At 44.7% G+C, this 24,712-nt stretch overlaps 2 protein-coding genes across 2 annotated transcripts; one reads left to right on the forward strand and one right to left on the reverse strand.

The window, feature by feature from the left end:
* Positions 1 to 47: 47 nt before the first annotated feature.
* Positions 48 to 2,378, reverse strand: CCR75_000673 (uncharacterized protein; the record flags this gene model as incomplete). The annotated part of the gene is made up of 2 exons (XM_067958779.1): positions 48 to 476; positions 537 to 2,378. 2 exons carry the CDS (start codon positions 2,376 to 2,378, stop codon positions 117 to 119), a joined length of 2,202 nt encoding a protein of 733 aa, XP_067814811.1. The 3' UTR covers positions 48 to 116.
* A 1,089-nt stretch (positions 2,379 to 3,467) lies between these two features.
* Positions 3,468 to 4,751, forward strand: CCR75_000672 (uncharacterized protein; the record flags this gene model as incomplete). Its single annotated transcript, XM_067958778.1, has 1 exon — positions 3,468 to 4,751. One exon carries the CDS (start codon positions 3,468 to 3,470, stop codon positions 4,749 to 4,751), a length of 1,284 nt encoding a protein of 427 aa, XP_067814810.1.
* Positions 4,752 to 24,712: the final 19,961 nt, after the last annotated feature.

Here is a 24,712-nt window from a genome sequence, read left to right on the forward strand (position 1 = left end):
GTGATTGATAGCTCAATGTCACAGAAATCACGAAACAGTACATCAATGCTTCGAAATTTAAATGAATTAATCATAACTTTATTGCACGGCAATTCACTTACTATAGGTACTGTTCGTTATTCCTCAGGATAATTCAGCACGATGAATATAGAAATAATGGCAAACGATGCGTACAAGGCCATTAAAGTGTAGCAAAGTCGTGGGCGATATCGGAAATTGTCCCAAGATGCCATTCCAAAGTTTAATAATAAACTCAGCAAGAGGTAACCAAAGCCCAAATACATCAGCGGTGACGGCATACTCATAATAAGTGGGCCGCGCGAAATAATATTAATCGTTAGCGACAATCCAACGCCAACCAGCAAGTTGAACATTGGCCCAGCAAAGCAGCCAGCAAACGCCATAGTCGGAAAGCCATCGCGAGCGATTGCCATATTGGATACAAGATCCCCGATTGAATTGCCCCAAGCGAGAACCTGGAAACAACATTGACAATTAGATCAGCCTAAAAAGTTTTATAAACAAAGAGCACTCACCGATACACCTAAAACGGAGCTTGAGATTCCAAAGAGTGCTCCAAGGGTCTCCAAGACGGCGAGCACCTCGTTGGCAATGTTCATGATCCATACGACAGACATGCCAAAAGCCAAGGAAATTAAAAGTGCGAGCTGCCAGCCTTCAGGTGGACCAAGTGGCGATGTGGAATACTCAACAAAAGCACTAGCGAATCCACCTAGCACGACGACTGTCATTAGGAAAAAAGGGTCTTCAATACTGAACGAAAACACCGAAATACCAAACAGTAGCATCGCAAAAGGCGGACATACGACTACGAGATTTTTATTCCAAGTGTCCTCGTCCACCAGTGGAATTGTCAGTCGTCGAACGAACACTGTAAAGATCTCAAATGGGTTCCAAACGACTCGCATGAAGGTTCCGTAAAGACTCAGTGCGGCGTTAGCGATATGTCGTGTCCATCGCTTTGGTTGAGCCGAGCCAAGCTCAACGGTCTTTAGTAGAAGTTGCTTTTCTCCAGCTGCTTGTACTTTTGCTGCTTGTACTTTTGCATCAAAATCGTTTTGTGTTGATTCCTCATCAAGCATGTCCAAAGTACTCTCCAAAGTCTCGGCAGGTTCCCCTGCCTCAAGAGAAGATAAAGACTCTTCAATGTCACTAAGCACGTGATAACCGCGTGTCCAGCGCCTTGCCGACGTTCCAAATTGCGCAGTCTGCCCTAGCAACTCCCACGTCGATTTCCGCTGACGTCTTTGCCGCCGCATTCGACGCAGTGACTCTTGAATTGACCCTGCGCACATTGATGAGGGGCGATTAAGATGCGCATCAGTGACTTCCAGCAATGATTTGCCTTCATCTCGACCAAGAAGCCCGTGCTTGTCACTAATATAAGACTCCGATCTTGGCGTCGGCAGGGAACATTTGCGGTACAGCATTTGATCAAGAGAACGCGGAGATGGCTCCGATTGCTCCGAATCCGAGAAGATTTGAGAATGATAGAATGTATCGTAAACCGGAATCGTTTGGCTTTTCAGGTAAGGCCGGCGTTTTTGCTGTATTGGTACGACAAGTGAACTCTCTCCAAAACTCTTGTCACTCATCGATGACGAGGACCGATACAGCAGACCTTCTTCATCATCTCGCAATGCATACATAGAATCCATGGGTATTTTTGATGGATAGCACCATGCGGCCAAGTACTTGTCCAAGAACACCACTGACACGTATACCAAGTAGATGCACAAGAAGCCTAAAGCTTCCGGAAGTCTCACAATTCCATCAAAGAACACCAGTCCTAGATAACACACAGCGATAAGATAAAATACTACATCACGCAGAAACGTGCGTGGTATTAATTGTTCCTGGCCGTTCGACGCCAACCCAACACAGGCCGTGATTACTGTCGTCACCAAGAGTCCACCTCCAAGAATTGCAGTTACCGCGATCGATGGCATAGGCGTCGCAAATGCAGCAATATTGGAGAAGACGTCGGGTGACCCATTTCCAAAGCTAAGGAAGGTAACTCCAGCCACGTGTGGCGGGATTCGGTACTTTTCAACGATGGCCTGCAAAACCGGACAGAAGAATTCGTCGGCTGTGGAGCTCAGCAGATACAAGAGTATAATGAGGCAGATCACGAGGATGACTCTTGCCAGCACAGGTGATCTTTCCAGCAGCGTTGAGCAGTGCACTAAATGATCGTAGTCGATAAAGCTGTCGCTTGTACGAGATGGACCGGAACAGTCGTAGAGCGGAGCGTCAACGACTGTCGGATCCTCACCACCAATCGCAGCAGCGAAGCACGTTACCACTAATGTTAGCAACAACGTCATCCATGCAAGCATTTGCAGCTGCTTTGGCATGGTAACGGGCACTTGAACCGTTGGTCGGTTGGGATGAAAAAACGGAATGAGGTGAACCTACGGAGGCGTGCCTACTTCCGTTATAATCGACTGAGGACAACATCAATACTTAAGTTAAGCCAATGTGGCAAGAAAAGGGATAGACTAAATTAATTGGGCTCGCCAAGGTGTTATCAGATACATGCAGCTTGAGAAACATTAAATACTGATACAGGCGCAGGTGAAGCATGGCCAGCAGCGATTTGTTTTCGCGAGTGACAAGTGTGTAGTCATTGATCTTAGTATTTTTGCTACCAAAAAAATGAAGTAGTAATAAGCGAAGAGATGGCAGTAAATAACTATCAAACTTTCGACTGAACCGTTCTCGAATTAGACCGTATTAGCCTGTCATAATGCATCGTCAAATGCGAGTTTCGCTGGCATGTTGCTCCATCATGGTTCGACGCGGTACTGTACAGAGTTCAGTCCGTGATTTGTGCTTTTGCAATGGTTTCATGTTAACAGTGTGATGCTCCAACTGTACCAAAACGTGCGAGCGTGTAAAGTAATTCCAAATGTCAAATTGGCAACTCCTGCCCCGCTGTAAAATCTTGCTTCTACATTTCCTAACAATCGAAGAGTGCGACGCCATAAAATGTCCGCTACGTTGTAATGTCAACCACTTTGCTGCTTCAACATTTGCTCTAACAATTCGCATATGTGAGATTGGCTGCAGAAATAAAATGACGACATAGCGTATTCGCGCCAACGGCACGATTGTTTGACCTCGACGATGATGTCGAAAACGTGCGTGCATCATCGCATATTAAACTGCATTATTTTCATTGGTGTCGCGACAGACAACTTTATATTTAGTTTTTTCTCAGAACATCAAGAGGCTGAATGTGATATTTTGCCGCCAATTGTAAGAACCTGTGTGATAAACATCATAGAGAAAAATAATAGCTACTTTCGCCGGAATGGGGCGAAAAGGCGCCCAAAATACACATTGACTACAAAACTTACTACCGATTTTAAAGTGAAACGGCACTGCGTCGTTACACGTCAACTGGACACACTTTGTTTCACTGTCTCCTTACTCAGTTTACAATGGTCACGGATTGTTATTCAAAGCGCCAGAATTCAAGTGCAGTGCCTCCTAGCCTGTCGTTTTCCTTCGCATGCGGCGGCTGGTTGAAGATGTACCTCTTTGGCGTGGCGAAGGCACTGCAAGAATTTGAGTTGGAGAAAGACGCACGGCTTATTGGTTGCTCAGCCGGCGCGCTCACGGCCACGGGATTGGCACTGCATTGCGACTTTGTTGCTATTCGTGATTATGTGCTTCAATGCATTATCCCGAAGGCACATGTATCGCTTGCCAGTTATTTCCGCGTGCGTACTTACCTGCGTGACACGCTATTGTGCCACTGCAGAACGCACGAATTTGAAACACTTAACAAGTCGCAGCAACTTACGATAGTATATACGTCGCTGACGTCGATGAAGTCGCGGCGTGTAACCACTTTTGAGTCAACAGAGCATTTGACTGAAACGTTGCTGGCCTCCTGCTGCGCCACGCCCATTGCCGGTCTGCCCTTCAAACTCAACGGAGAATGGGTCATGGATGGTGGGATGCTTGACTTTCAGCCTGTGTACGACAGCAAAACAGTCACCATCAGTCCCTTTTACTGTGTGGGCGCAGATATCAAGCCGTCGGTTTATGTGCCGATGTGGTGGGCTATGATCCCGCCTGGAGTACGAGACGTCGAGTGGTTGTTTGATTTGGGCTACGAAGATGGGCTCAAATGGATTGTCAAGAATGGGCTAGCTGGCAGCCACAAAAATTTTGTGATTCCAAGTAAAAGCACAAATTACGCCAATGGCTGGAATACAACGGTGGGTCGTGTTGTGGGCTATCGCGCTTGTGAGAGCCACATTCTTGATGCCCTCTTCGTCGGATTGTTTGTTTGCTTGTGGAGGCCTCTGGCATTTATTTGTTTGTACCTGGAGCTGTATATTCAAGCTATTTTGTCTGGTGGGAAGGCGGTGGTCTTTGGAGCAGCGGCGAAGCTGCTGATCTCAAATATTATTATGGCTTCGTTGGCAATGGCATTAGCCACACTGGGTTTGCAAAATACTATGCATTTCTTGCTAAGTTTGACAGTAATAGGAATTTTTTTGGGTGGCATGGTCCTTCTGGTGGGTGGTTTGCAACAAGCTGGAGCGATGGCATCGGCGGACTGGAAGCGGTGCCGCTCTTACATGCGTAGCATCACGAGCCTCTCTCTGTTTCTGCACAGCATGCCCGTGATCGGGCCCAAAGTGCAAATTAAACGTCACGAATTTCTGCTGAAGCATTCGCTGGTTTATCGCGTTGCTATGCACTTTGTCTAGAATTTTAAAACTTAAATATTCATGTCAGCTTTTTATATGGTCTGAAATTAGAAACGGATCATGGATTCGAGCCACGGTTTCACTTCTAAAACTAATGGATGTAGTGAAGGCTAGGTCTTTCAACGGAGCAAGATACTTATGCCGCGATTTGTTTAGCGAGAGCGTTTTGACCACGGAAACATTTTATTATTCTAGGGATAAATGTAACAATCTTTTTCAGGCAGCAAACGCAGTCCTTCTGTCGTGACGAAGCCACTCCGTATCCGACCCATTACATAGACTATCCGATTGCTTTTGGAGGATGTTTCGCCAAGTTTTACTAGAATAAAATAGTCAGTTCGTCCGTGCCAGCTATTGGTAGGCCGCAAAACGGTAAGCTTTTTTGAAAACGATTCATTTGGCGTCAGTTGGTTGCTTTTCGATCTCGACGCAAGCAGGTGTATTTCGACACATGTCCAGAGTTCTGTCTGAGATTCAAATAATTATCTCGAGTATTTTGCATAATGACCTAAGCAAAACTTGTGACATCTGAACTTAATCAGCATCATATGCACGACCTTCTCGACATGTTAAACAAATGTAGGAACCTTTACTTCAGCCTAATACTCGTTACGATAGCTCTGTCCTCTCCCCGATTTTTTGCTCATTTCTTGCTGTGTAAGTATGCTTATGATAACTTTTTATCTACAGGACACCGTCGGTGCGAACTATGATTGTTTACGCTCATTATCACGACAAGGCTTTCTGAAACAGGGTGTCCGTTACATAAATTTATTTCCTATAAGAGGAATACTAAATATTATCGCCTATGAGGAAAACTATATAAAGAAATACAATTTTATTATCTTTATTAATTTGACATAAATAGTTCCAGCATTATCAACTTCGGTAATATTGACGCAATAAGACATTAGTTCTATTGATTGGTTGATTTAAGTTTAAATTAATACCCTGCCAATCGTTATATGACACGATTGTGTGGTGCGAAAGTAGGCGCATACATTGTTTATTTATTTAATTATAAAGTCAGTAGTTGATAGAAGATCGTTACGTAGGAGCTTACAATATTAATACAATTTTACTTTTTCTCTATTCTATAAGCCTTAGAACTAACTTTTGGTAGCTAAGACTACTTAATTACCTGTAATCTTCCACTGCACGTCGTGTACGTGAAGTTCACTGTAATTAGTGTAGGTTGTCTTGTACTGTTAACAGTACTAGCAAAGGGTGTCGCGTTAGACCTAGTAGCACTTCGTAGCCCTTCATCGGCCCGAGCACGTCCCATCAAACATGGACATGTTGGATGAAGAAGGAGGGAGCTTTTCAGCCCCTCAAGAAGGCTATCATGCAACGCGTGAAAGGTTCGCTCATTTGAGTGACCTTGAATGGAGAGCGAGCGAACGGATAAGTTCGGTCGTAGGCGGGCCAACCGTTAGCGCAACCTTGTTCGCTCTACAAAGAGACGAGCAACATGGGGCTATAGCCGAGTTCATAAAACACGAACTCGACGGGGCCCAAGAAAAAGTAGCGTTGCTATATCAGCAAGGCTCTCAACACATAGAGATGTTGAGAGAACAGGGTGCAACAATTAGAACTATTGAGATAGCAGCATTTACATGCTGCTAGTGGGCCGACACTTCCACATCGACCCTACAGCTTAAAGATCGAAAACTCTGAGTTTAAGGCAGTCAAAGGCGACTCCCGTTTAAAATGCTTCGTCGAATTAGACAACGCCATAGAAGCTCGCCGCATCAATCATGATGCGACGAAAGTGTAATTTGGCATGTTTAACTTAGCCGGACGTGCGAAATCTTGGGTCTTGGGGCTCAAGCTTCACGACCCATTAGTGTTTTGGTCGGATTAGGTCTTTAAGACCCGGCTCAGACAAACATTTGAGCCACCACGGTCCAAATTCAGGGCTCGAGCTGAGCGCCTGGATTTAAAGCAGGGCAAGCGTGACCATCACTCTTATGCCCAACATACACGATACCCGGTCAGTTGTATCGTTAGTCATCCAATTAATGAAATTGTTAAAGGTCTTGCAGACGGGCCTGCTAAGACCCACCTGTTTCCCCCGGGCTAGAAACGACCAGGCGATCTCTATAGCGAAACAGGAGGATTTTAGACTGAAACAGGCTTTGGTCCACTCAAGAAAGGGGGGCCAGAGCCCATAGATCTCTCATGTCTAGAGAGTGGGAAACCTCGCTCTTCAAGTTATAAACGGTTACGAAAATGTAATCGGTGTCAAAAATGGGCCACTACGCCTATGAATGTAGTACCCCCCCACGGACAGAGCCTAAAAACACTAAGCGAGATCGATTTCCTGCGGGAGCAGCGGAGGACGCGGATCCGACGCTGTTGCGAAATCGCAACGGCGAGGCGGATTGTCAAAAAACGGTCGGGGTCAGTAGGTAGGGAGCGCCTTACTGATCCAGCAACGTCAAAAGAATTTGCAGGCCTTTTGACGAAAGATGCTTCTCACCCACAAACATTGTGTCTAACTGTCCCAGGAGATGAGGTAAACTTCATCACCTTAAAAATAAAAGTGTCAAATAAATTGGCATTTATTTTCCTAGTCGATTGTGGGGCGTCGTGAATTTTATTCGACGCCAATCAATAGAAGATTGCAGGCTCAAGTTCGTTGAGCGCGATATCCCTCTAACGAGGATGACAGTGCGCCTAGCAACAGGCGCATCTGTAACAGTAAAGAAACGTGTAGTTGGTATCCAATAAACGTTAAAGAGTCAACAGTACGATGATGATTTCACCGTAATTGATTTGGATGAGCTCTTCGAGCACATGGGTTCCGTCTAATAGAGCGAACCTTATGGATTTGAGCCTCGTTAAGGAAGGAAAAAAGGCTCTTCAAGCTGTGGAACGAATTTGGTGTCATCCTTGGATTATAATTGCTCAAAAAGTACACGCCATGTATAAATTGGCAGCATCAAGCCGTGACGATGCCTGTCTCTCGCTCAAAAGAGTGTAATGGGGCACACATTGGTTTGTTGTGGTACACTTACTTTATTGGTAAAATACAATTTTATCTTATTTGAACAAAAATTACTAAACTCCCATTTATTATGGGTTACAAATGTGGTCGCCGCCAGATTTATATCTGGCGGCCGAAATCTTTTTAAATAAGCTAGGGTAAGGTTTTTGGATTTGAATAATCTAATTAAAGATCAGTTCCCTTCTAAACTTAAAGCGTCAAGTGCCTTCCTAAGGCTTGCGCATAAATCTGAGAGGGTTAGAAGCCTTTTTTAAGGTACATATTCTCGGGCACTAGTTGCCACTTGGTTCTATGAACCCCTGAATCCTTTGAACTAGGATGCATTAAGCTTTAATAGCTTGTACGACTCCCTAAGTTGTTAAACCCATTAATTATATAGAACTAAGAGACTCCTCTAGTCTTAAAGTCTTCCTCTAACTTTAGTAGCGAGGTAGATCCGCTACACCTGGTAGCACTCGTAGTCAATCTAAGCCTGAGTCTTTTATAAGACTAAGCCTTCACTGAAATGGAAGAGTTTCCAGAGCTTTCAGAGGTGAAACGAGCAGCGTTTGAGAAGCTCAATACCTTGTTCGCGCATGAACACATTAAGTTCAAAATGTCCCAGGGACGAGAAGTTCTGGAAGCAAGGCTTGAAGCCTTTATGCGTTTCAAGTCCTCTCTTATCGGACAGGTCCAGGACCACTTGGCGGCATCTATGCCAACCCGGTACATTTTTGTACCTGATTCAGAGCCTAACACTTGCCGTCTTTGTAGTCAATGTTAAGACATTTGTGGGAAAAGAGGGAGAAAACATCACTTTCTGGATTAAGGCGATGGAGATGACCATTGACTCCGCCTTGTTGTTAACAGAACGGCAAAAGGTGGCTATGGCCATTTCCAAAGTCGGAGGTAGAGCCGTGGAATGGGGACTATCGTGCATCCCGTCCATAAACGACACTTTTCCCACATGATATTCGCCAAAACAGCAGATGACCAGCATGTTTGCACTGCCTAATCAGACTTTTTGCATGTGATCACGGTTCATAGCGACTCGAGAGTGTCAACGAAACCTAGGGAACTATGTCCAGGAGTTGAGAGCTCTCATTGCATCTATGCATCAAGACCAGGTGCAAAAAGAAGCAACTGTCGTAACAATTTTAATGGAGGCCTCAATGAAGGCGTTGCCCGGACGGAATTATTCCGATTCCATCCTGCTACGTTCAAAGCGGCAGTTGCCATAGCGCAACGCGCTGATTTCGACTCTAAATCTGCTCGTGTTGGCACGCCTGTTTACCGTACAAGCTCTTCGAGCAGATCGGTTATGTCTAATAGACCAGGACCCATGAATCTAAGCCTCGTTAAGGAAAAAGAAGAGGCAGTTTAAGCTGTGGTACAGCATAAAAACATCCGTAAATGTAATTTGTGCGGAAGCACAAAACATTTACGTCCCGCCTGTCCCCTACGAAATACGCGTAAAGCTTGATAGAGCACTAACTCCAACCTATAATAGAAATCTGGTACGGTGCGGGAAAACGTCGATACCCAGTAGGTGCAAGGCGCCCTGCAAAGGGAGACCTAGGCTCTGTTGAACCTCTAGGAGGTGAGAGTAAACAGGTGCTTGCCCTAATTAGCTCGGTGCGCAATGGCACAAGGCGTGAGTACAAGCCTCACGCAGGCGACTGTGAAGGGCTTTGAGAAGCCATGGTCACTTCTTATTAACTCAGGAGCGTCTTGCAGTAATGCTCGACGTCTTTCCCTTGAGGGAAATCAACAATACGTTGAGTCCCCGTACCTAAAGCTTCGTTGAACTTAGGTATGAAGTTTCTCGACTTTGACAGTGTGTAACGCTGTCTCGTCCTTAATTTGGATCCGAGATATGATCTGTTCCTTGGTTTGGCGTGGCTTGAACGCCATGAGCCATGGATCAATTGGAGGTTTAAGACCTAAGGCGCCAAGCAATGTTCCTAGCAAAGTTTTGAAGAGTCCTGAACCCACCTTCGCTAGGCAATAAAAGCGCTATAGGTGCGAATCGCTGACTAAATCTGTCAGTTTGTTAGACATTGTAACGTCTGAGTGAATAAACACCAATATTATTAAAATTATTTTGAGCCCGACTCAGAAAAATGGGGTGGAAAGTACTTCGTCGAGTGACACTCGTTGTAAAAACGATTCTCTGAATGCTGAAAGCATTGTTCGCCTAAGGCCGAGTTATTAAGTGTGTAATATCCCTGAGACGTGGAGTTGCACGTCTAAGTCCACCGAGTGTGGTCAGCCGAAGTGGCATCATACTGAGTGTCAGTAGTGACACTATTGGCGGTTCGCCAAGGCATTTCGAGTTAAACCTTTTTAATGCATGCGAAGTACTTCAAATTCTTATTATGAGGAGCAACGATGCGCGGAGTATCCGCAGCATTCGTGCAAAAGCAACAGTCGTTATCGATAGAAAATCGATGTTACTTTGCACGCAAACGTGCCGACAAGTTGAAATCAAATTCAGTGCTCTATAAAGCTCGTAGTAGAGCTATACACTGTTCATCCTAGGCGTAAGCCGAACGGATTAATTCAGTGATAGGCGATATTATAGTAGCAAATAATCCGCCCTGCGTGATAACGCATCAGCCAAATCAAGCTGCTTGCCTGGCTTATGCTTCATCTTGATATTGTATTCGGCGAAAATAGAAAGTCATCAAGCCATTCTCTGAGAAAGATGGGGCGACTTAGTCGCAGTGCGTAGTGACGTGTGATCTGTATATATCACAAACGGCTTAAAGCCTAGCAGATGAACCCTGAATTCGACAAGAACCAACTTCATTGCGAGTACCTTTTCGTCATGAACTGCGTTCATCGCAGCTATAAGCTTTCTAGGCTCGAACGCAATTACACTTTCACACCCATCAGCATCTGTTTGCAACAGATCACTGCCAATGGCAAAATCCGATGCGTCACACACGACAACTGAAAGGCCAATTTGGATTTGGCAGTGCCATAATCGGGGCATGGATAAGACTACCCTTAACTGCTTGAAAAGCATTTTGCTCTGTGCTAGTCCTGCACCAATCTGAATCCATTTAAAGGAGATTCGATAATGGCCGAACCATATCAGCGTAAGTTTCGCTATATTTGTTTAAATTATTGGCTAACCAACCACTTACACAAATACTTTGGTTTTGGAACCGGTCAATCTACTATGACTTTCACTTAGCAAGATCCGCTCCAAGGCCTCTCTTCCCAATGAAGCACCCTAAAAGATTTTCCTTTGCGCCAAAAATGCATTTAGATGCATTGCCAACACTCGAGCACTGCTCCCAAATGGTCTGAATGGTTTACCACATCCAACCAACCCTGCTCCACACGACTATGGACAAAAAGGTCGTTAAAATAATCCTGTGCATAACCTCGATGAGGGCGGAACAGCTGCGTCACTTGACGATTAGATGTTGCCGAGGCGTTGGAAAGCCCTTGTGGCATAATTAATTACTCCCATTGCAGACCGCTTGGGGTGCTAACCCCAAGCGGTCTGCAATGGAAGTTCTTGCTGTACGCGGAATATCGCTAGCTTGCATGAGCAATTCCTAATATCCATCAACTAAGTCCAATGCACTGTACATTGTACATTCCACAACATTGTTCTGAAGAACATCCTTTCTAGAAATGGGGTTTGTGCTGGTATAGTGGCAGCATTCAGCTTATTATAAGCATGTACAACGCGCGTTTTACCATTTGGCTTTTTGACACAAAATGTCGGTGTCGAATGAGGAGATTTGCTCTCTCTTACCATTCCAGCCTCGTGCTTAGCACGTAAGAAAAAATCAATGACGTCACACTGTTCCTTTCGGAAAGGCCACTGTCATGTGACACATTATTTATTCCCGGATTCAAGTCAAATTTCAAGACGGACATCTCTATCCGAGGGTTAAACAGATGGTGGATTGGTACGTACCACATCTTGGAATTGCTAAATCAAGGAGTAAAATGAATCCGTAGGAACTTTAAGGATCGATAATTCATTCCACGCACTAAGGGCAGCTTTTGTGTCATCCAGGACAGTTTGTCCAGAAGTAACGATAATTTTAACTCAATCGTTGGTCGAATGACCGCCATCTCAGATAAGACCCCAGCCTTGAAGGCTCGACCGCACTCATCAATAGACATTTCGTCTAGCTCTAAAAGAGCATGTACGGGATTCCGCAAGGCTAACTTTCCCCTCGATGTTAACGGTTGCGCCATGTACAAGCGTATGCAATTAATCGCTCGTATCATCTTCTTTTTTAGGGCATGACCATTTCATTGTCTTCCCTGTCTTTGAATAGAGACAATACACCTCTTATTGGCCGGGACATTCACGTCTCAAAATTTTTAACCTGTATTGGTTCTATACCAGAGCTAATAACTAATTCAACATCTGACAAGGAGTTGGGTAACTCAACTTCCTTGCCCAGCGACCATTTACGTGTCGCTGAATCCTCTATGAGGCACATAATACTGTCCTTGGTGGTCATTTCGGTAGAGAAAAGACCAACGGCTCTGTAAGCCAGATTACTTGGTGACCTGGCTTACAGAGCCGTTGGTCTTTTCTCTACCGAAATGCCAGTTGTAAAGCTTGGTGACCCAAGCTTTACAACTGGGTCAGCATATACGTTTGCACATGCGAAACTAGCCAACGGGTTAAACCCTCGGCACAAGCTGCTACGCCACTGGCAAGTCTGCCCGTACCCATATGATGCTGGGAGTCCATCAGTATGGATTTGTTTTCGGTCTACCGAAAGATTCGGCCAGTTAAACGGGCATAGTGGTATTTGATGACCGATTAAGCAAAATGCTGACTTAGCAGCTGTGCCGGTACCATTGATGTTGAAGATACATCCAGGCTGTTCATCGATCGCGTGTTTTCACAACGCGGATTTCCTGTAGCAATTGTTTCTGATCAGGACCCCGTTTCACGGGTAAATTCTGGAAACAGATTTTTGAATGCTTGGCACCAGATTGGACATGCCCATAGCGGACCATCCGCAAACCGATGGTCAAATCGAACGTGTCAATCGCGTCATTGAAGACATTTGAAGCAGTGTGTGTACTCACACTCCAAAGGGCTGGAGCTCAATGCTCCCAGTGGTGGAATATGCGTTATATAACGCTGTGCATTCCTCTACATGCTACGCTCCGTTCTATGTCAACGGTCTCACCCACCCACGCGTTCCGTTAACGATACCACTGCGTGGTTCAGGGCTTGGTGGGGGAGAATTAGCCGATAAACTTGCTGATATCAGCCCTGTTACCATTCGGAAAAAGTAAGCGAATTTCTCGCGACGCGATTTAATGTCTTAAGACATATATGTGACACGATGGGAAAGCAACATCCAAGAAATTTTAAACGCCGGTCTATAATAGAGACAGTTCGAAAGTGCTAGATCGATTTGAGAGTTGATCGTAGTGGATCTCGCTGTGGTAGCGCAACCACAGTAAAAACAGTTGGGGGATGCTCCCCAAATAAAACTTGAGGGAATAAGTCCCCAAGAATCTGGGGGGATAAGTCTCCAGAAACTGTGGTCAAAGGTTCCCAGGTACCTTTGGAAATAAGTTTCAAAGAAGAAACTGAGACATCAGATGTCTTAGTTAACAATGATTTAGGCGCTTATACACTCGATATGATAGCGCCTTCGAAGTTAACTTCGAATATACTCAATTGCCAACGCTTGAATCGAAATGGTTCTTGCGTGATCTTAGTAGGGGCATAGCTAAGCAGACCTGCGCACTTGTCACAGATGACAACAACGTGGCCGATATTCGGTCGGCAATAGTATTTCCTGTGACCGAAAAGATTTTTAGCAGCTTATCGTTGGACGAAAGTGTCCTCGATCAGTGGACCCGGATCGAACGTTTTACGTCCCAATCCCGGGATTTTTTGAAGACAAACCCTTCATGTAACGATTGAAAGGAATTTAATAATGTCTTCTCTGAATCAGTACCGTGCGAGTTGCCTAAGAATGTAGGCACTCAACACGAAATCGACCTGATTCCAGGTTCAGAGCACTGTTGCGAAGCAATTGTCATTGCCTCGTGAACAAGTATTAGCGATCGACAAATTCTTTGCCGATCGCTTAGCAGCAGGCCATGTGAAAAAGTCAATTTTTCAAATAGCTCTCTGACCTTCTGTGTGCGTAAAGTAACAGGAGAATGGCGGATTGTGCATGCATTCAATCAATTGAATGCTGCAACATACCGGCTCAAACGCCGATACCACGATAAGACGTCATCATTGATGGTATGTCAAAGAGCATTATCTTTTCGTTAATGGATCTGATGAATGGATTCTATCAGATCCTTGTGCGCGAGCAAGATATCCCGCTCACAGCAGTAAGTAGGGACTTTAGCTACCAAAGGTAATTCAAAGGATTAGAATTAGGGAAAAGTAAAACTGCATTAATATATTAAGTTTCCAAAGTAACAATCTTCTATCTACTACTAAACTTATTATATTAATAACTATTTAAGTATGGCGCCTCCTTGCGCACATCACAATCGTGTCTTCTAACGATTTGCGGGGTTGAGTTAGACCTTTATCAACCAAATAATAGAGCTAATGTCTTATTGCATTAATATTATCCAATTTGGAATTATTGGATCAAAACTAAAACCAATAATAGTTTTGTACTTCTTTTTATATTCCCTCTCATAAGAAATATCATCCATTACTCCTCTCATGGAAATAATACTTGTGTAACGGGACACCCCGATACGTCACCCCCCCTAAACCAACACTTACTATAGTGACTGGTGCAGGGTGACAGGAAATACTATTATATCGTGCCCTGAAATTGTGCGTTGTTGGTTTTAATCAATGAAACGATTTTATCTTTATCAACTGATTTTGATCAAAATCAACATGGCGACTGCCAAGTCTGTGCGCGTAGGCCGTGCGGCTGCAAAGCTGGCAGCTGCACGGATTCGTGCAGCTGTTGGTAATGCAAATGTTTCAGTAGACGCAAATGCGTCTACTGCGGGAAATACGTCACCTCTACTCCCAATTTTGGTGATAAAACATGTCATTTGTTGATGACATGGCAGGTGACGGTGACAAGTCACCTGCTTCACGAATTGTAGGTACTGGACCAAGCCACCGGCATCGCCCGCCGGACCACCTGGGGTCGATTCCGTTAAACCTTTAACGTGACAACCAGAGAGGTGATGACAAGGTTGTTCGACTCGTCGGACTTCTCTGGTAGGGAGTCATCATCCGATGACTCTATGGGCGATGACCACTCTGGTGACGTTAGTATGCGCCATTAGAAACTAAGTGGTCGCGAAGGGAAGAGTGCTGCTGGTGGTGCTAGCATCAACAGGAAAGGAGTGATTCTAGGGATCGCTCAAAGGGCCAAGTTAACGTTAACGTTAACATGAGCCGCAGGCGAGGAACCTAAATACGTTGCGGTTTGCTCTGAAAAGAGGCCTTGGTTGCCTCTAAGGATAACCTAATGCGTTGGTCTGGTATGACCCACGATCGATCTCATATTTCGCTATTTGATTCCTCCAGGCTTTCCATGCCTGGTAAAGATGAAACGGAATTCTTCATCGATGCCTTTTTCTGGCATCGGTAGTACTCTTCAAACGGGCAAAGGATGCAGATCCTTTGTTCCAAGCTTGAACAGCCTTTGTACAGAATGTATAAAACATAGGCCGCGAGGTCTGGCTTGACAAGCCAAATGCTTTCCGTGCACGGTTCGAGAAATCGACCGTTTTCGGTGCACGCTAGAAGTTGTACTGTTTGTCTAGAAACTGGGATTCCTTGCTTCCCGTAGGGGGGGGGGCGGGACTCATACCCATGCTTTTTGAAGGGTGATAGTCAAGCCCCTAACGAAGTATATTCCCTCAAAGATCCTTATTGGAGGACTCTCATCTCTTACGAGATGCGTCAAGGGATTGCGATCCTCGAATCCTTTTACGAGCGCGGGAAGCGCTCGCCCTCCGATGGACCTTCTGCCGAGGAGGATGGGTCTTGCCGTGCTGCGAGACGAGACCCGAAACGTCCAACAACAGTTGGGAAAATAATAGGTAAAAACCGAAATTATTATCTGTTTTATTTTTATCAATGTAAATATTAATATCTTGCATCATAATAACAAATGTAAAAATATATATATAATAATTTAAAAAAATAGACGAGAGTAGGATTTGAACCTACATCTTCAGATTAAGAAACAACTATCATGCGAGTGTGGATACCCTCGCCAACGAACGAGACAACTCGTTCGAACCCCTTTACCTCACGGTGGTTCGAGAGGCGCTTAACAAGAAAACGCTTCTCACCACTCCGTCTATGGATGTGGTGAGGTAGGAAACATCAGGTTCGCCTCGTTTGACGAACCCGAATAACATCGTGATTTGGATCACACCCTTTATTATTTGAGGGAGGACATTGATCACGAGCGATCCCATCGCCGCGACTCAGCGGTGGCGGTTGATAAGTTTTCTCGTGACCAGTTGAAAACTTGTGCGCAGATTGCGACTGATCAACTGGCAAACAAAAGGACACATCAGTCCCTTCGAAATGAGCTGTTGATAGCTCGTCATAATTTTTTTTTCAGGAGGAAAGAGTGAATCTTCTGGTTCAAGAGAATCAAACTTTGTCTCGAGACAATAAGGCTTTGGCTCTGAACGATCAGGCTTTGGCGGATGCCATAGACCGCTCCGATGTAATCCGGAATCGGAAAAAGCTTTGTGCCGATGGTACGGGCAAAGATGTCCAACATAATACGTAGGATGCGTACGCATCCTACGAGGCAGCTCGATCGTGTACGCATTGCCTTGGCGCTGTAGTACACGAAACCGGCCGATATGCCAGGGTAGTAATTTATGATTGCCTACATTCGTCACTACGTGTTTTGGTAGGCTTACTGTAGACAGATGGACAAAGTCATTAACGTTAAATGAAAGTATGTTTGCTCTTCCATTTTTGTCAGAGTTCCGTTTCTGTCGGTTCACCGCATCAGTGGTAAAATTGTGTACGAAATAGACCACTGCTTCTCTAACCACCAGGAAGTCTCCTGCTGACTCGGATGTACTTTTGTTCTCAGTGCGACCGGCTCGCACTGCGGAGATATCAATCTCTTCATTATTAAAATTATTATCGTTCTCATTTATAATACTGTTTTTGATGCTAAGTCTTTCAGCATCGTTGTATAAGTCAGTAATAGCAATATTACTCTAAAAAGTTGCGTTTGTCCACTTCAATGTTAGATAAACCAACATTGGTATCCTTCGCATTGACCTTAGTGCTATGCGTGATGAGAAAGAGCTCGAAAATTCTTCGCTCGAGCGAGTCCCCCACCTTGAATAAGAGTCACTCGCAAACAAGTTGGTATACGTGGGTGGCGTAAGCCTTTCACGAAAAATGGTGAATGCTTTGTAGAAGCATGCACTGATCTGTTGATGGCAAATTCTACCATCGGCAAAACCTCGCTTCAACTCGTAAAAGAAGGGACATATTAGCGAAGTATCTCTTCGTGGACACGGTTTTCACGCTTTGTCTGCCCATCTGTATCAGGATGATCAGAAGTTGAAATTTTCAACCGTGTTCCAAGTTATTTGACCACAATTTGCCAAAATGTTGCCGTGAATCTAGGGTCTCGATCTAGGGCCAGTTCGAGGGTAATCTATGCTGTCAAAATATCGTGTAAACAGGACACGAGCACAGCTTTTGGCTGTTATCGACTCCGGTACTGCAGCAAGATGTAATATTTTGCTGATACAATCAACAGAAACAAGATTACCATTTTTTATGTTCGTCGGGAAATCCGAAGACGAAGTCCATGAATACAGACTGCCAACACTCTGCCGGAACAGGCAGAGGTTGTAATGGAGCACGTGATGAAGCCGAGGGTGAAACCGCTAATAAACTTCGCAAGAACGTATGTACTTGCGGACGAACTCATACAGGTGTGGCCAGTAGAAGTCGCGCTTTATCGTGAGAAAGGCCTTATCACGTCCTCGATGACCACTTATTGGAGCATCGTGGCACTCATACATGATGCGTAAATATAAACCGTTATGGGAAGGGATGACGACACAACGTGTGTCTCCAACAATGGCTGTGTAATACAGTGAAGTGTTTCGTGTTGTGTATCGATCTGTTGAGGATCGATATAGTTTCGACAATCCTTTTAAGAAGTGTTGGGGGGTGATTCCTCAGGTAATTCATTTTGCTCTTAAGAGCCTTATCTTCTTGATAGGCTCTTCTAACGTCGTAGAGTAATGTTGACGACGAAACACCTCTTGTTGCAACAGTGGCCTTATGCTCACCGTTGATAGTCCCAGTCGGTTCGAAATCGGGCCGGCGCAAAAGTGCATCAACGACGACGTTAAGTTGTCCTGGTTTATACTCCACGGAGCAGTTACACTCCGCGAGCAAAGAAAATCATCTCGCCATTCTTTGAAAGAAGAGTGGACTGCTTACGGCCGTGCGTAAAGAAGCACGGTTTGTATATACAATGAATGGTCTATCTCCGAGGAGATAGACCATAAACTTAGCCAGTGCGTATTTCATGGCAAGGAGTTCCTCGTCATGCACTGGATAGTTGCGTTCAGCAAATTGAAGCTGGCGCGATTGATAACAGACGACGAACTCTGCGCCGTCTGTGTCATATTGCATTAACGCGCAGCCGCTTGCAAAATTGCTGGCGTCACAGACCACATGAAAATGTTGGTCTTGGTCAGCAATCTCCAGGATCGGCGATTGCATCTGGCCTTGCTTGATACTCTGAAAAGAAACGCTGGTAATCAGCGTTCCATGAACACTTACATTTTTCTTAAAAAGAAGAAAGATGTACTGTCATTTCGGCATAATTGCGGAAGTCCTTGTGTAAGTACGCCGTTGAGCCAAGGACTTTCGAAGTCCATTTTCATCGACTGGCACAGGCCAATCGGTAATCGCCTTGATAATTTCCAGGGGCTCAGGGCGTACACCGTGTTAATCCACGATGCACCCAGGAAGTGGTATATCGCTTCAGCGAATACACACTTCTAGAGATTTGCATACAACTATGCTTACACATAAGTGTAAGAACCTTTTGAACGTGGGTACGATGTACTTCAACATCCGAGTTTCCGTTCATGGCTCTGCTATGAACGGAGACGTCATCAAAATAGTTCGATGCAAAATCCCGCACCCATCTCAACAGATTGGTTACACATCTGTAAAATGTCGCAGGGGCATTACTAAGCTCCTGTGGCATGACCAGTCAATCCCATAGCATACCGCTTGAGGGATTTACTGCTGTGAGCGGGATATCCTGTTCACGCATGAGGATCTGATAGAATCCATCCATCAGATTCATTGACGAAAAGATAATGCTCTTTGACATACCATCAATGATGACGTCTTTTCGTGGTATCGGCGTTTGAGCCGGTATGTTGCTGCGCTCAATTTATTGAATGAATGCACAATCCGCCATCCTCCTGGTGCTTTACGCACACAGAAGCTCGGAGAGCTATGTAAGGAAGTTGATTCCCTCACATGGCCCGCTGCTAAGCGATCGGCAAAGAATGTGTCGATCGTTATTACTTCTTCGCGAGGCAATGACAATTGCTTCATAACAGTGCTTTGAACCTGGAATCAGGTCGATTTCGTGTTGAGTACCTTTATCCTAAGGCAACTCGCACGGTACTGATTCAGGAAAGACATCCTTAAATTCTATTAAATTCTTATATGGAGGGTTTGTCTTCAAAGACTCCCAAGATTGGGACGAAAAACGTTCAATCCGAATCTTCTCATGGAGGACGCTTTCGTCCATCGATAAGCTTCTGAGAATCGTTGGTTCTCTGATAATACCATTGCCGACCGAATATCGGCCACATAGCTGTCATCTATGACAAGCACGCAGATCTGCTTGACTTTGCCACTACGCATATCACGCAAGAACCGTTTCGGTTCTTGTCGAACTTCGACGCTGCCTGTGCTTATGCACAGCCGTCGGAATCTAACTCCACAATGTGTTGAATACTCACACTGAGGTCTTGTGCAGTCATGCTAACGACCGAACCACATGTGAAGCCATCACACTCACTCGTAGGACATCCACACGCTTGTAGCCGCTCAAAGGCGTTCATCAGTTGGCCATCTGATGAACAAGAGACAGGCATCGTCACGGCTTGATGCTGCCAATTTTTACATGGCTCGTAATTTCTGAGCCATGGTAATTCAAGGATGACATCAAATTTGTCATCCAAATCTAGTACGATGAAATTATCATCGCACTGTTTTCCCTTTGACATGTGTTGAATACCAACTACACGTTTCTTAACCGTTACATATGCCTATTGCTAGGCGCACTGTCATCCTCGTCAGGAGGTATCGCGCTCAATAAATTTGGGCCTGCGATCTTCTAGCGATTCGCGTCTAATAAATTCACGACGCCCCACAATCGACTAGGGACATAAGTGGCAACTTGTTTGACACTGTAATTTTAAGAGTGATGAGGCTAACCTCATCCCCTGGGGTAGTTACACACAATGTTTGTGTGTGAGGAGCAACTTTCGTAAAAAGACCTTCAATTTTTTTGACCTTGCTGGATCCGAAGGGCGCTCGGCATTTACTGACCCCGTAAGTCTTTTTACGATCCTCCTCGCCGTTGCGATTTCGCAACAGCATCGGACCCGCATCCTTTACTATTCCCAGCGATAGATCGGTCTTTTCGCTCAGTGTTTTTAAGCACTGGCCGTGGAGCACTACACTCATAGGCGTAGTTTAGCTCATTTTTGAGAGCGATTACATTTCTGTAATCGTTTCTAACTTGAAGAACGGGTTTCTCGCTCTACATACGAGAGATTCATGGGTTCAGGACCTCCGGTTTCTTGTCGTCTCGGTGGACGATAAGCACCAGAGTGGACAAAAGCCTGTCTAAGACTTAAGTTCTCCTGTTCCGATTTAGAGATCGCTTGGTCTAGCGACTCTAATTGTAGCGGGAATAGGTGGGTCTTGACAGGTCCGTCTGCAAGACCTTTAATAAACACAGTAACCTGTGTTTATTCATCTGTTGGATGGCGACCGATACAACTGACTAGGTATCGTGTATGTTGGGCATAAGAGTGAATGTCACGCTTGCCCTGCTTTAAATCCAGGAGCTCGGCTCGAGCCCTGAATTCGGAACGTGGCGGCTCAAATGTTTGTCTGAGCCGGGTCTTAAAGACCAAATCCGACCCAAAGACTAATGGGTCGTGAAGCTTGAGCTCTAAGGCCCAACATTTGGCACGTCTAGCTACGTTGGACATGCCGAATTTCACTTTCGTCGCATCATGATTGTTGCAGCGAGCTTCTGACGAACCATCTCAAAAGGGAGTCGCCCTCGACGGTCTTAAGCTCAGAGATAAGCTTTCGGGTCGACGTGGAAGCGTCGGACCATAAGCAGCATGTACATGCTGCTGTCTCAACAGTTCCATCTGTTGAACATCCTGTTCTCTCAGCACCTCTGTGTGTCGAGAGCCTTGCTGGTGAAGCAAGGCTACTTTCTCTTGGGCCCCGTCGAGCTCGTTTTGTATGAACTTGGCTATTGCCGCATGTTTCTCGTCTGTTTCAAGAGCGAACAAGGTTGCGCTAACGGCTGGCCCGCCTACGACGGAATTCATCCGTTCGATCGCTCTCCATTCAAGGTTACTCAAATGAGTGAAATTTTCGCGCGTTGATTGATAGCTTACTTGAGGGGCTGAGAAGCTCCCTCTTTCTTCATCAAACATGTCCGTGTTGGATGGATCGTGCGTGAGCCGTTAAACGGACAACAAAGTGCTACCAGGTGTAACGTGGCACCCTTGCTAGTACTGTTAACAGTACTAGACAACCTACACTGATGACAGTGAAGGTGGGGTGGCTCGGTTTACTCACGCACACGACGTGCAAAGGAAGATTACAGGTAGCTACGTAGTCGTAGCACCAAAGTTTTGTTCTAAGGCTGTCATAAACGAGAAAAAGTAAGACGTCAATCAGAGTCAATGGTCATTTCCATCTGCTTAATCCGAAAAGGGAGATTTTTCTTCCTCTTTTCCCTCAAATCTCTTCACATTTACAGTTAGAGGGCGAGCCCTCGGCTCTGCGTCAGGTACAGAGATGTACCGGGTTGGCATAGATGCCGCTAAATGGTCCTGTACCTGACCGATTAGGGAGGCTTCGTACCGCATGAAGGCTTCAAGCCTTGCATGCAGGACCTCTGGTCCTTGGGAAATAATAAATTCCACGTGCTCAAGCCCGGATAAGGTTTTGAGCTTGTCATAAGCGGCGCGTTACGCTTCTGACAGTTCTGGAACCTCTAACATTTTCGTGAGAAATTAGTCTTGTAAAGACTCAGCGTAGATTGACTATAAGTCCTACCAGGTATAGCGGAGCTACCTTGCTCCTAAAGTCAGAGGAAGACTTTCAGACTCAGAGAGTCTCTTAGTCCTATTGAACTAATGGGTTTAACAACTCCGGGAGTCGTACAAGCTATCAAAGCTTAAGGAATTCTCGTTCAAGGAATTCAGGGGTTCGTAGAACCAAGTGGCAACTAGTGCCCAAGAAAAAATATACCTTAGAAAGGCTTGTCTCTTACAGATCAATGCGCAAGCCTTAGGAAGGCACTTGACGCTTTAAGATAAAAAGGGGAACTGAACTTTAATAATTTTTAAATCTAAAAACCTTACCCTAGCGAATCAAGAAAATAGATTTTGGCCGCCAGATTTATATCTGGCGGCGACCACATTTATTACCCATAATAAATGGGATTTAAGAAATTAACTATTTTAAAATTATATAAAAGGGCATTGAACCCATAAAGTAAATGTACCACAACAACGGTTCTCCAACCGCCCATTACATGGCAACTGGCAAGCAAATTTTAATCGCCAGTTGGAAAAGAAGAACTTAATTCGACCGCTAGTGTCCTTGACTTCGTATATTCACGGGCCACAATGTCAATTGACATTGTCCTTCATTTGTGTGGTAATAAATCACAGTCACAATACTTGCATTTTATCGGGACATTATTGTTTAATCTCTTTCCAATCAACATATCTGCAACAAATGTCTCGACAAGCGTCAATTGTGATCGACAATTTGCCAGAAGGCGAGGTGCTCGCCTACCCGTTAGTGCTGCTCGAGGTCGTATCCTTAATTTAAATTTTTCTAGAACTTAGTTTAACGCGACCGATTATGTGATGCTTTCGTGCGCGAAAAATCGTGTACCATGACGTAACATTCGCTCATTTACATCTATATATTGGGACGAAATATTTGAACGTACAATGCAATTGCGAAAAGCAGGATCCAATAACGATGTGCGGAGTTGCACCTTTGTATTTCGCTACCACGGCTTCGATATTTTGAAACAAATATTCTGCTGTGTCTGCCATGAGGACAACAACTTGAAGAGCTGTTGCCGCAAGACTCTTTAACATTCATCAATGAAGCACATGAAGTAGTTGCCGTGGTAAGCGTTTAGGGAACATGCAAGGTCGAAGAACCTAATTCGTTTTGGAGTACACACGATCCGATTGCGCGTAAAAACGCTTGTATCTTGCATAAACGTAGTCTCGACGAACTCCGTCACTTTGTTTGCGCTGCTCATGTTTGGATCATCGCACCCCCAATATGTTGCCACACGTTACATTGTAATGTGTGATATGACATTATTTTCTCATTTCTGATTACCGATTGAATAACGATCGTAGCTTTCCGCAATTGTTTCCAATAGCTGCTCCGTATATTTAACTAGGTCAGAGCCCTACTCAATCGTGTATCCAGACGTCATACATCAGTTTGTGCTCCAGCGACAAACTTCAAACAGCTTCTCGAATGGCTTTGAGTAATTTCCTGCCTAGTGTCTGCAATGGCTGCTTGATGTTGGCAGACTTTTATTTGAACTCCCCGAAGAGTTTTGCAAGCATAGTTGCCGATGTCCTTCACTGCGCTAATGGAAATGAGGTGTAGTAGTGCATACTTTAATTTTGGCAGAGGGTATGTACAGCAGGGAGCAGTGATAGCATCACTGCCGAACGATAGAATGTTAAGTAAAGAAAGCTGCAAGGTTTGGCAGCAAGAATGGCATATTGCCTGTGCCCACGTTTTATGACGTTGTTTCAATAACTCCATTAATGTTTACAAATGTTACATTAAAATGTAAAACTGTAGCAACGCCAATCCCTTATTCAAGAAGTAAATCAAACCAGTATCAGTCTTCTAAGAGTAATAGTTATCGCAAGTGACTTGCTCAAGTAAAGCGTGTGATGTATTAATGTGCTTGAAATGGTTGGTGAACGTTTTTTCAATGATTGTGCAAATAATTGAGTTTCTTAAAGTCCAGTGTTCCAGTCAGTTTTTTGTCACAAATTATTCCGNATCGGGACATTATTGTTTAATCTCTTTCCAATCAACATGTCTGCAACAAATGTCTCGACAAGCTTCAATTGTGATCGACAATTTGCCAGAAGGCGAGGTGCTCGCCTACCCGTTAGTGCTGCTCGAGGGTCGTATCCTTAATTTAAATTTTTCTAGAACTTAGTTTAACGCGACCGATTATGTGATGCTTTCGTGCGCGAAAAATCGTGTACCATGACGTAACATTCGCTCATTTACATCTATATATTGGGACGAAATATTTGAACGTACAACGCAATTGCGAAAAGCAGGATCCAATAACGATGTGCGGAGTTGCACCTTTGTATTTCGCTACCACGGCTTCGATATTTTGAAATAAATATTCTGCTATGTCTGCCATGAGGACAACAACTTGAAGAGCTGTTGCCGCAAGACTCTTTAACATTCATCAATGAAGCACATGAAGTAGTTGCCGTGGTAAGCGTTTAGGGAACATGCAAGGTCGAAGAACCTAATTCGTTTTGGAGTACACACGATCCGATTGCGCGTAAAAACGCTTGTATCTTGCATAAACGTAGTCTCGACGAACTCCGTCACTTTGTTTGCGCTGCTCATGTTTGGATCATCGCACCCCCAATA

The sequence above is a fragment of the Bremia lactucae genome, linkage group LG1 (genome assembly GCF_004359215.1).
Source record: "Bremia lactucae strain SF5 linkage group LG1, whole genome shotgun sequence".
Lineage (NCBI taxonomy): Eukaryota > Oomycota > Peronosporomycetes > Peronosporales > Peronosporaceae > Bremia > Bremia lactucae.